The sequence below is a fragment of the Molothrus ater genome, chromosome 1, assembly GCF_012460135.2.
Source record: "Molothrus ater isolate BHLD 08-10-18 breed brown headed cowbird chromosome 1, BPBGC_Mater_1.1, whole genome shotgun sequence".
NCBI lineage: Eukaryota > Metazoa > Chordata > Aves > Passeriformes > Icteridae > Molothrus > Molothrus ater.
Window position 1 is genome coordinate 54,859,356 of NC_050478.2, and position 12,485 is coordinate 54,871,840.

Sequence of the window (12,485 nt, forward strand, 5' to 3'; positions counted from 1 at the left end):
ACACAAAGCATATGTACAGACATTTATTTGTTTTCTAGGGGTTAACAGCCTGATAGAATCACTTACAGTTAATCTGGTTTCTACCATTTTTCACTTAAATAAATAAATAAAAACAACTATACTGGGATCATGTGTAGCAATATACAGACAAGGAGAATCTGGCAGAATTGAATGTGCTAGCACTTTGAAGTATGTGTGTTGAGGTGAAAAGAGCCAAAGTAGAATGCAAATGATGCTTGTGAGTGAGATGGTTATTCTTTAGATATGTGGATGTTGTATTAAGGGTTCTAATTTGGCTAAATATTCATTTGAGAATGAAAGCTCACATCATGCACTTAGGCAGCTTGTTGCCAAATTTCAGGATCATGGCGGGCAGTGCAGGCTCTAGAACTGCTCCGTGTTCTGGTTCTCTTCACACTAGTGCAAGAATTTTTCTGCTATCTTTTCTTCAAAGCAGCTGCATTATTTGGTGGTAGTTTACTCTTCTCCCTGCCCAAATTTAGCATGTAGCATATATTGAGATGAAAAATTCCTGATAGGGAGGTATACAATATCTAAGCCACAGAAAAAATTGATTTGTAACTCCATCACTGGCACACGTTTCCTGAAACAATCACTCTTAGTGGTTTCTATGAATGAGTCAGAATAATTTTGAAATTATTTTGAGAGATGTTACTTGAAGTTTCTCTGTGTATGACAGAATGTGCTAAATCATTTGTTTCATAGTCCTGTTGAAATTAATTTGTTTTTCTGTTTCCCAGATGCATCCAAGTCCTTCAGTGTGGTAGTGTTCCACTGCAGACACATGTTTCACAGAGAGTGCCTACCTGTATCTAACACAGTAAGGAATTAGCTTAATATGTCTGACACCTTTGCCAAAGATAAAGTGACACATTTTCTTTTGTCAGCTGTGGAGAAGGGCATGGGTCTATGAGGAATTGTATGATTATAGGCATAACTTCTGATGATGCCACATAGTTGTATGTGACCAAGAAAAGGGAGTTTAAAGATACCTCAACTAAAGTTCATCCAATGTAAAAAGAAATCACTACTGTTTGAACAGTATTTTATCACTTTCTGCAATCAGAATATATAATGCAAATCTGAGACATACAGGGAATACAGTCTCTCTAATTTTTAAATTATTTTCCATTCCAGCTTTTACTTTAACTAAACATACTCAAAGATGAGAATAAAGGTATTTTCTCAAGTGAACCATATTAAATGATATCTTCTGACCTGGAAGACAAAAATCAGTCATTTCAGAGTGAATATTTAAATATCTTTGTAATCATCCTTATGGTCAAAACATTGTTTTCTTTGTAAGTTATTTGGGGGTTTGGTTTGTTTGTTCAATTAACACAAAGCAAAAGATAACTTCTAGATATAACAGGTTTTAAATATAGGAATGAAAGCATTCAAATGGTAACAAAATCACATAGAAAATTAAATGTAAGTCTTTAAGATTCTGTATCTATCTCTGAACATTAACATGTAGTGAAAAAATAGCTTTAGTGAATCACTTCATCTGTAAGTAAACAAAGTGCTTATAACCATATGGTACAGCATGGATATTTAAATATGTTAGGAAAAGCTGAATGTATTAGATCATTTGTACAAGAAAGTCCAACAACTAGTAGATATTTCTTCAATATTTACCACAAATTTTATTGTGAGAAATAATCTAAAATTTATCTAGCATTCTCAATTTTCTGGGGGAGGTGACTGATTAGGTGGGATTTTTAAATGTTATGTAGATATTATATGATATCTATTCATAGACAGTATGTATGAATAGAAGGGTGTATGCATGTAAGAGAACCAAATTTCCCCTGTTAGATTGTAGTATGTGGCCTTAGGTGATCCGTCATGTTACTGATGTTTGATTATCGGTGACATACTGAAATGTAAATAGTGCATGCACAAAATGGACACAGAGCTAAACACAGAGTAACAGTAAACATATCTTTGATGTCAAATGACAGTATTTGGGCCCTGATCTCAGTTGTTGGAAATCTGTGGAGCACTACCCAAAGACAGAGCTGTGACTAAGGCATCCAGTGGTTATTGGAGCTCACCAAGTGACTTTACTCTCATCCTTATATATGAAGATAATCAGTGTTACTTTTCATTTTTGGTGTGGAGAAAGTTTGACATTACTCTTCTGGCAGGTGGTAGTAGTGGAGTGAGTGGTGAGTTGTGCTGCTCTCTGACTCCAGAACAGCCAGTCTTACTATGTTTTTCTATATTGTCTTCCCTCACCTATCCATGAGTATGTTGACTGGGAACAGTCTGACTGTGAGCAGTAATGTTGAGAAGGGCATTAGCACTTTTCATTCATCTTCACATATTCTGATGTGGCTACATTTCTCTGAGAGACTCATGTTTTCGTTTTGATTTAGGTATCTTCTGTCCAGTTCTGCAATATATGCAGTGCCAAACACAGGGGGCCAGGAAGTGCAGTCCTGGAGATGAAGAAATAGCAGTGGCCTAGTTCTCAGTGTCAGTCAGTGACACCAAATCTGTTAGGACCATAAGAGCCACTGTAATTTTCCATTTCTGTATATAATTTTGATTGTGATTCAAAAGTGGTTCCTGTAGTTTATCCTGTTTATTGAATATTTTGGGTAATGAGAAAATGTGAAAATCTTTGTCTGGTAAGTCTTTGTTATGCAATTCATATGTCATGGTTCCTTTGCTCAGCTTGTTACTTCATTCTGGAACAGAAAAAAAAAAATAAAATGGGAAGGAAAAAACCCATGCGATTTAGAGATTTGTGTTTGCTATCAGTTAATGTGCATTCAGTTTGGAACCACATCAGGCTTATGGTTGGATTGTAAAGAAAAATGTAATGCCATGAATTCAGCTCACCAGACTACTTCAATCCTGTTTTAGTCTATTTACCTTGAGACCCACAGGAGTCTGACTCCTTTCAGTGAAATTGCTTTAGAACTTGAAGTTGTGTGCCAACTCATATCTTCAGTTAACAAATTTGTTAACTGTGAATTCCATACATTGGCAATTTGCCCTTGTTACACATTCATAGTTCATTAGAAACTGGTTAATTTCTCAATTAATCTTCACAATGTAGTAGTTTAAAGTGAGTTTTTCTCATGTTCAACTCATCCAGAAACTTTATTTTTAAACTCAGCAGTAGGTCTCTGTGCTTATTTTATGTGTGGTTGAAGTGCATGCATGGTTTCATTTAAGTGCAAGGGAAAAAATGTATCTGACTTTTCAAAGGTAAGATCTCTAGAAGTTTCTTCTGGCCTTAGCAATTTAACAGCTAAGTTAAATAAGTCAATTGGATGTTAACAAAAACGATATTGTTCATTTGAGCTGCATTCTGTTTTGTTGATCCAAAGGAAGTGATCTTTGAGAATGTCCTCACAGTAATGTAATCTGTTTATAATATATGCTGACTAAATTCAAAATAAGCATCTTTTCCTTAAAAAAGTAATCAGAACTCCCAAGTTATTTTTCTGGTTTTTAATAACTTGAGTTTGAAAGTAAAAATATATTTTTTTTGCCATCAAATTAACTGTTAACTGCTTGAACAAGTTAGCATGGTAACATACTAAGTCCTAAATCAATGGTATATACTGCAGTCTATCTGTAAAACTGGAAAATATGGTACCTCTAATACAACACCTTCTTCTATACCTTATTCCCATGTAAGTACACCTTAAAATAATTTCTGTGTAATTATTAATAATTACTAATAATTACTAATAATAATTACTAATAGTAATATTAGTAATTATTACTAATATTAGTAATATTACTAATACTAATATTACTAAATAATTAGTAATTATTAGTAATATTAGTAATATTACTAATACTAATGTTACTAAATAATTACTAATAATAAAAACTGTGGAAATTTGGATTTCTAGTTTATGTATATTCATAATAATCTTTTAAAATCCTCTGGGTAATTGGTATAGAAATCTGAAGAATGATTTTGTCTTGTCCACTGTGCAGATCTGTATAATACTGGAATAAAAATTTATGTGTTTAGAAATGCTAGGATTTACTCTGCATGATTACATAGGCAAAACAATCATTAAAAGAATAGATCTTCTCAAAAGCATACTAATCTTTTGTGTTAACACAGACAGTTGAGGAAAAAATTTAAAAAACTGCAAATTATTAATGAACATAGATTGAGTGGAATAACAGAAGGGTAGGAGGTTTGTAGTGCAGGGTATAGTCTGCATACATCAAGCTTCACCCATAAGAATTTGTGCCTGGCTTTGCAGCTGTTCATTTTCAGCAGCTAGTACGTATTCTCAGGTATATTGTTCCTTTATCCATTCTTCACTACACTGATCAGGAAAGCTGCTTTTAGTCCTAGTAAATGAAATGTTCCAGTGACCTCAAGGGTTGTTTTCACCATGATGCTTGAGTTAATGCATGCCATGCATGTAAAAGTTAAAAAACTTTTTTAAACCCCTCTTCTTCAGTAGCTTTAAACAGTTTTTCTATGTTCTATCCTAAGAATGCAATAAGCTGTCAGCTTACAGGAGGAAAAAGTCAACCTACTTCCATAGCTGTATATGGAAAAGTGTCCTGTAGATTAGAGTTACATGATAATTTCAAGAGAGTATATTTTTTTTACTTCAGCTTGGCCTTAAATTCACTAAAGCATTTGATCATTCTGTGACTCAGTTTGCTAGACTCTGCCATCATCAGCAATTATACTGCATTATAGCCTGGCATATTCTTTGCATTATGCAAGTAAATCACTGTATGAAAATCTAATCAAAATCTTCTCTAAATCCAAAGCTTCTTTCATTTGGGCTTCAGGGACTACCCTTTTCATGTTCCTGAAGTCTAAATTTGCTCATTGAGATTCAGCAGGATATGTGCAGACTTGACTTTGATACACTCTTCTTCCTAAGAAGCCTTTACATCATAGAAAACATCTGATATTAGAGTCTAAAATATTCAGCTATCCAAGAGCTTTTCTTCTGAAGAAGAACTTGCGTAAGAATTAACTGTAAAGTTGCAGAACGTATCAGAAAAGTACAGAGTAGCACTGGATCAGTTTCAACTGCACTTTCTTCAGATGCCAAAGCTCTTGTCCTTCTAAGGTAAACTTCAAATAAACTTAAAAGCTTTTTTTTCTCTGATACATCCAGTTCTGTGTGAGTTCTTGACCAATAAAGGTAACTAAAATGATTTGTGGTGGATCAAGTAAGTATAAATTGGTTTATCATATCAAAAGAGAGAAAACTATTACCTGCTTGTAAGCAGGACATCTCACCCTCCCCCATAAGAAATTATGTTGTTAACCAGTCAGATAACTTAAACAGGACAAGCTGTCTTGTAGAGAGTTATTTTTATGCCTTGGGGTTTATACTGGTCTCCCAACCAGCAAAAACCATCTTGCTGTTGAAGTGAGATCTAGCAAAATAGGTTGGATTTCTGACTGACAGACACTTTACAAACAATAAAAGCCACGCTAAACTTTCACAGAGCAGAAATCTTCTATACATTTTCCTGGAAATGTATGGAGCTTTCCCCATGAGTAGGAATGCCCGCTTTGCAGTTACTTTCCAGGGGTTAAGTGAAGGAATCTGTGTACATTACTCTCATTTCAGCGGTAAGTTACATTTGACTCCTAATCAATAGTATTTCTTTTGGTAGCTTTACTATAGGTACCTTGATATAGTGCAGCATTATATGTTATGCTGTAATCTACTAGTAGTTCTTAACTTTTATACTTTGCAGTAAGTAATTCTGATCAAGATTTTTATGTGTTATTTCATGTCTGTTTAATAAATAGTTCATTTTATAAATAGACCTTGATCTGCCATCCTTAGAACTTGCCAAAGTGATTAATTTAAACTGTTGTCAAAATCCGAGCCTAAGGCAGGGCTTCTTTAAAGCTCCCGCTCATCCTGTGACAGGCTAAAGTGAGTTTTCAGATGATTTTTCTCATCTGTCCTTGTTTTATTATTTTAAACCCCCAATGCTGTGTGATAGGCTTGGTGAAAATGTTGGGCTACACTGAAGATTTTGGGGGGCCCAAGAGAGTGGGGAGCTAGAGGTGCCTACTCAGAATGAGGCTATTTAGTCCTGCTGAGAACACAGTTAAAGTGGACAGCATCATGATAAAGGTTGACTTCTGCAAAAGGAGGAGGTAATTATTCTACTGGATCACCGATGTATTGAATCAACTGTGTATGGCAATTGTGCAAGCGTCTGCTGTCCACCATGACATGATTCAGTGGGTCAGTTAATACTTCAAGAAGTTGTTCTATAGACAAAGGTATGTTTTCTAAAGCTGCTCTACAGGAAACCTTGAATACATTGGGTATTGTGTGTTGGAACATCAGTTCAGTTCCTGACACTGATCTTGTGCTACAGAGCAAGAGCAAATACAAAATCAGTTGCTTCCCCATTTTTGGATGCATGTCATATTCCATGTGGTATCATATTCCATACATTTTGGCTGATAATTGGGTGGAGGTTGTCAGTATTCTGTATAGAATGCACAGGTTGGTCCAGCAAATTTTCGTCATAGGAAATTTAATCACTTTCCATCTTAGGCTTAATGTTTATTCAGTCGGAGTCTTTTAAGCAGGCACTGTTCTTTTTTTTGCTATTGCGTAGACTACCACAGTGGTTTTCTGCTTGTGATGTAAAGTTCCTGACTGTAATTCAAGGGAGCTGGAATTGCAAATAATCTCTTGAATAAAAATGTCACAGTGGATTTCCTGCTTCTGAAATGATGTGATTTAGCATTCAAATACTGTATGTCTTCAGTCACCTTGGAAAAACAGTGCCATCTCTGCAGGTTGGTTGCACTGGTCCTTGCCTATGCCTTGGAAAACTACTTGCAGAAAAATTCTTATCTAATGCTGAACAAGGGAGATTATCTGAATGAAGAAAAATCTCTCTGAAAAGCTAGTTTCCCGTCTTCTGTTGTACAGTTTTGCCCTCTTATTCAGGCAGCATAACTTTTACCCCTGTTTGTAAATGCTAGGCATAACATCGGGGTTCCTTCCTCTCTGGAAAGCTTCCCTCTCAAAGACTGTATCTTTGCTAAATACTTGCTGTAAATCAACTGCTGTACTTTCAAAATAACTTAAACAAGATTAGTAAGAAAATAAGTACCTTATGTAGAGAATGATGCTTTAATTATATACTTTTGGAACTGTCTATTCTACTGTTTATTCTACTGTGCCATGAAAGATTAATTTGCCTTTGGAATTAAAAATATCCATAGATTATGTTTTTTCTGTTCTTCAAGACAATGTGTGCTTTCTTTTACTGTAATCAAATATTAAATTATGCAGAAAACAGGACATCTGAAGTGTCTGAGGCATCAAATGTAGAAGAGAATAGAGTGTGTGAGAAGTTCTAAGAGAAGTTAATGAGTCATAGGGGAATGACCTAAATTTAGCCTTTAAAGCCTTCCATAAATGGGGATCATAATAAGTTTTTGCAGTAGAGCAGGTCTTAGGCATTCTGGTAAGTTCTGACTGCGACATTGACCCAGGAGTCTGTAATGTGAATGGACAAGGCTGCCAGTGCCATCTGCTCCTGGATTGTGCTTAAGACCAATCACGGTGCAGGAGTCAGAAATGTGCTGAGTGGAGGCTGATACCCCTCCAGCCTGAAGGAGCTGCCAGTGGTGGAGGTGTAGTAGTATAGTTAAGGGCTAGGAAGTGGCAGGAGCTGCAGAGGGCACTTGAATTGTTGGTAGGATTTTCCTGCCCTTGCTTTTAGTCAGATCCCAGTAGATTTTAAATCCAGTTAGATTGATAAGGTAGTGATACCTTGGTGTCTGATAGCCGTGAAATCACATTTAGCAAGATGTCCACTGGATGACGTTCCAAATAGTGTTCATATAGGACACAGATGTATCTGTTTCTGGTGAGAATGATGAATGGGAGCCACAATAAATAAGTTGAGAATTTTTTAAAAATCAGTTTAATTGAAATGTTCTTAAAAATGAGTAATTGTCTCACATTTTATTGTGCTGTGCTTGCAATAAAGTAGTAGCATGGGGTGGTGCAGAGGACAACAGTGTTTTTGTTGTGTAAGGACCCATTCAGTAGCAGCCATTTTTGCATGTGCTGGCACAAGAAATACTGAACCACTTTTCAGTGTATCCAACTCTAGTGTGTCTCTATTGAGTCTTCATCTGGAATTTTTTCAAAATCATGAAGATCTTTAGTTAAGCAAAACCAAAGCTGGGAAGCATTTTCCCTGTGTTTCCTTGAACATTTCAACCAAAAGTATATTTCTGGCATAACTTAATTCTATGCTGTGCAGACTTTCATCCTCTTTGCAGTATCAAAAGACTTTCCAGTGATGGGTTAAGAGAAGTATGTTCCATTTACAATATTTCATAATTATTCTTTCTCTCTTTTCTCCTTCTCTTCACCGCTAACCACTCCTCTCTGAATATATGCACTGGAGTGGGTGCCTATTTTTGAATTGTGTAGTGATTTTCAGTCATTATCTGCAAACATGCTGTGCTGTGTGTTAAAGTATGTCCTTTGTATATCCTGTGGAAGCTACCCTGTTCATCCTTAGTTCCTGGGGAGTTCATTATCTGGTGTCAAGCTGAGGAAAACATTTTCCTTCAGAGGCAAACTTTCCAGGACAACATTTTCAGTGGTGCAAAGAGAATCACTGAGATAGGAAGGGACCTTTCAGATCATCTAATCCAATTCCCCTGCTCCAGCACTGGTTGCTCCATCACCTTCCCAGGTGAGTCGAACAAGCCTGTGGTTATTCCGATCCTACTTCTTGCTCTCTAAAGTTAATTATATGGTTAAAATGAGAACTAGAACTTTGAAGAGCAAGATTTACTTTTTTTCAGCCTTCAAAAACCTCTTCTGATTGACATGGTCTTTCAAAGATAATCAAAAACATCTTTTTTATGCTGTAGGCTTTGTGCCTCGGTATTTCATAGTGTTGCAGTCAGACCAGAAATGAAGCTTGGGCAGAAGTGTTGTTCACAGAAGCACCACTGAATTCCTTAGCAGTGGTAAAAATGCAGTGGCCACTGCCATCTTGGTCCAAGAGCGGCCACATGGCCGGGACCACGCGGCCGAGATTGGGGCGGCGGGGCAGCAACACGCGGCTGCAGCTATTTCAGCATGGCTTGCAATGATCTTTTTTTCCTTAGCCACTTTTAGCGAGCCATACTGTGAACAGAAGGGTAAATGTGGCAGCAGCAACTTTTCCATTTTGGCACTCCACATGAAGAGGTGCCGAGTGGAGCCAGTGGCCAGCACAGCCCGCTTGGTACCAGCAGGGACCACATGACCAGCAGTGAGAGGGATGGCAAGCAATTCCCTGGACAGGATCAATCTTTCAGTGTTGCAGAACTCTATAACATCTTTTCAATTAATAGAACTTGAGAACAAATGAACCTATGTACATCAGTTGTCTCCCGAGTCAGAGAAAAACTGAAGACACTTGAGGAGAACTAGATGGCAACACTAAGGTCAGTGCAAAAGGAGGGAAGGGGACAAGGAAGTGCTCTGAGTGTCAGAGCTGAGATTCTTATTGCAATAGATGAATAATGCGATGATTGACTCTCAAAATTACCAGACAAATAGCATGTGTATAGGTTAAGAAAAGTTTCATAGATTCCTAGTTATGTTTTACCCCTTTGTGTTGTTACCAAGAGACAGCTGAGGTTGGGACATGTGGGAGGGCCAGCTTGTCACTATGGCAACACCTGACCTCCAACCAGGATTTGAGGAAGAGATCTCCACCACTGGACAGTGAAGAAGGAGTCGATGGACAGAACTTTGGAAAGGGTTAAAGGGTTAAAAGGTGAAAGCTCCATTATGTGGGTGAGCACATGATGGGGAAAATCCTTTGCTCCCACACCATAACATTTTCTCTATTCCGTCTTCTGTTATATTTTGGATAAGGTTTAATAAATCTTTCTAAAATTATGAAAAGTGAGTAGCCATTTCTCACAATTTTGGGGTGCTCATCCTGGATAAACATCTCGCCCCAGTGGTGCTAGGAGTTTTCGAAAAGAGGTGCACCCATGCCACAAAAGTTTGGCGGGCTCTATTGGACAATCCCAGGACCACCGGTGGTCGCAGGCTGAAGCCCAGAGACAATAGGAGGCTGGATAAAGAGATGAAGAGGGGTGAGTACTATTTGGCCAGACAATTACTCCGTACTTCCAGTATATGAAAGCGAACTCCACGCCAGTTATATATCTATACTAGACCTATCCCGGTCCATTGGAGTTTTAGGATATTGGGTGGTTGGAGGAAAGGGCAGGATATGTGGTGAGGAGAAAAGTGGGGATTTTCCCCCATGGCCAGCAGGATATGTGACGTATAAGGGTTTGTGAAGGGTTTTGTAGCACTGAGCCAGCGGTGGTTTTGGGGGTGGCGTGGGCAGCGCCACCGGGCTGGCTGAGTGGCAGTAGCCAGCGGCGGTTTTGGGGGAAGCACCGGTGGGCCAGGCACCAGTGGCGCCAGCGGTGGCTGAGCTCAGGTGGGGACAGCTTTTGGGCACAACCAGCTCCATGGTTCCCGGAGCCAGCCAAGATCGGGCTGGAAACAGGACAACCGCTGAGAGGTTTGCTGCAGTGGTTACCCCATATTAGGTGTAGCACTTCACATGCTGCAGCAAGCTGGGACAGAGTGAGCCAAGCTGGAGTGGGGCGGGGATGGAAGCCCCTGGACTATAGGGGTTTTTTTCGGAGTAGTTTTTTTTCTAGCTTTTTCTCTCTCTTCCCCTTTTTTTCTCCCTTTATCCTCTCTCTCTCTCTCTCTCTCTCTCTCTCTCTTCCCTTTCTTTCCTCCTTTCCTGGTTTCTTTTCTTCCCCTTTCCCTCACACCTTCATGGGGAGGTGGGCCTTGCTGAGAGAGTGTGTAGTTGGATGACTGGGGAGGCGAGCTCTGCCAGAAGGGCCTGTGGTTGCAAAGGTGGGCTCTGTCGGAGGAAGACCTGGTCAAGATGGGATCATGGGTGAGTAGCGAATCCCCAAAGGAAGAAGCAGAGATTGAAGAGGAACCAATGGGCATACCCCCAGATAGTCCACTGGGAAGGAAGCTAGGCCAGTGGAAATATGACCCCAACACCAGAGATAAGGATGAGAGCAAAATGGTTCAGTACTGCGTGTTGGAAAGGACCAGAAAGGAAATTAGGAATGTTCATGTATACTGGCTGAGATATGGGTCAGAAGAGGAATGGATATGCCAAGCATTAAACATGTATGGAAGAGCTAAGAAAACATTCAGTCAGGAAGAGTGACTATGCTGCTTGCTGAGAAGGTGAGCGTGTTTAAGGTAGCAGAACATACAGAGTGGGACCTGTTAGACCACTTACCCCTGCCACATCCAGTAGCTCCAACTGCACCTCTGCTGCCCCCTCATAGGCCTAGCCAGGAGCAGGGTAGCACAAAGAGAGGAAAGCAGATCAAAGGATGGGAGCCAAGCATTGAGACTGTACCCCCTGAGGAAAGTACCCCTGTAACTGTACCTCTTAGTTCCTCTGATGTGAGAATGTTTAAAAAGGAATTAAAGGACTATTAGAAGGACTATTAGAAGACCCCATTGGATTAGCGGAGCAGTGAGACCAGTTTCTGGGGCCCAATATTTACACATGGGAGGAAATGCAATCAATAATAACCATGTTGTTCACACCAGAGGAAAGACGGATGATCCGGGCAGCTGGGATATGGATATGGGAAAGGGAGCATGTGCAAGGACCTCCTGGGGATCTGAAAATGCCCACAGTGTGCCCCATCTGGGACCGCAACAGCACTGGGGGGAGGCAAGACATGGAGGAATATAGAACATGGATTATAAGAGGTATCAAAGAGGCAGCTCCATGTAATCAAAATGCCTGTAAGGCTTTCAATGAGCAGCAAAAGAGGGAAGAAACCCAACAGAGTGGTTAGAAAGGTTGAGGAAAAATATGAGGCAGTATTCAGGAGTTGACCCTGACACAGTGACCAGACAGACCTTACTAAAGATAAATTTTGTCACACACACCTGGCCAGATATATGGAGAAAGTTAGAAGAGTTAGATGGTTGGCAAGAAAGGAGGTTAGAGGGTCTTTTAAGGGAAGCACAGAAGGTGTATGTAAAGAGAGACGAAGAGAAGGCCAAGGCAAAAGCCAAGTAATGGTAACTGCCATTAGGGAAGGAAACCAGCATGACAAGAACTACCCAGGTAAGGGAGGGAGATTCCGAGTATGGGAAGATAGATGGAGGGGGGATGCAGCTCCTTGGGACTGGGCACAAGAAGGAAAGTTTGGGAAACAGGGGAATGAATGACCAGTTTGCTTTACTGTAAAAGAATGGACGTATTAGAAAGAATTGCCCCCAGAAAGAAAAGGACCTGAGGTCTATGAGACTGAGCAAAAAAGGAGAAGCAGAAGATGAGGGGTCAGGGCTCTACCTCCTGGCGCCCAGAATATCATCAGGCCCCCTTGATAACTTTAAAAATAGGCCCCCAGGAGGAAGAATTTGAATTCC

The 12,485-nt window shown here is 39.4% G+C and overlaps 1 protein-coding gene across 5 annotated transcripts in view; it reads left to right on the forward strand.

The window, feature by feature from the left end:
• VPS41 (VPS41 subunit of HOPS complex) overlaps positions 1 to 2,769 on the forward strand; it is a 109,577-nt gene extending 106,808 nt beyond the window's left edge. For all 5 annotated transcript variants that reach the window (XM_036405058.2, XM_036405067.2, XM_036405074.2 and 2 more), the window contains 2 exons: positions 762 to 841; positions 2,403 to 2,769. In XM_036405058.2, the coding sequence (XP_036260951.1) occupies positions 762 to 841; positions 2,403 to 2,483 (161 nt within the window). In that variant the 3' untranslated portion in view covers positions 2,484 to 2,769. The remainder of the gene's footprint in view (positions 1 to 761; positions 842 to 2,402) is intronic.
• Positions 2,770 to 12,485: the final 9,716 nt, after the last annotated feature.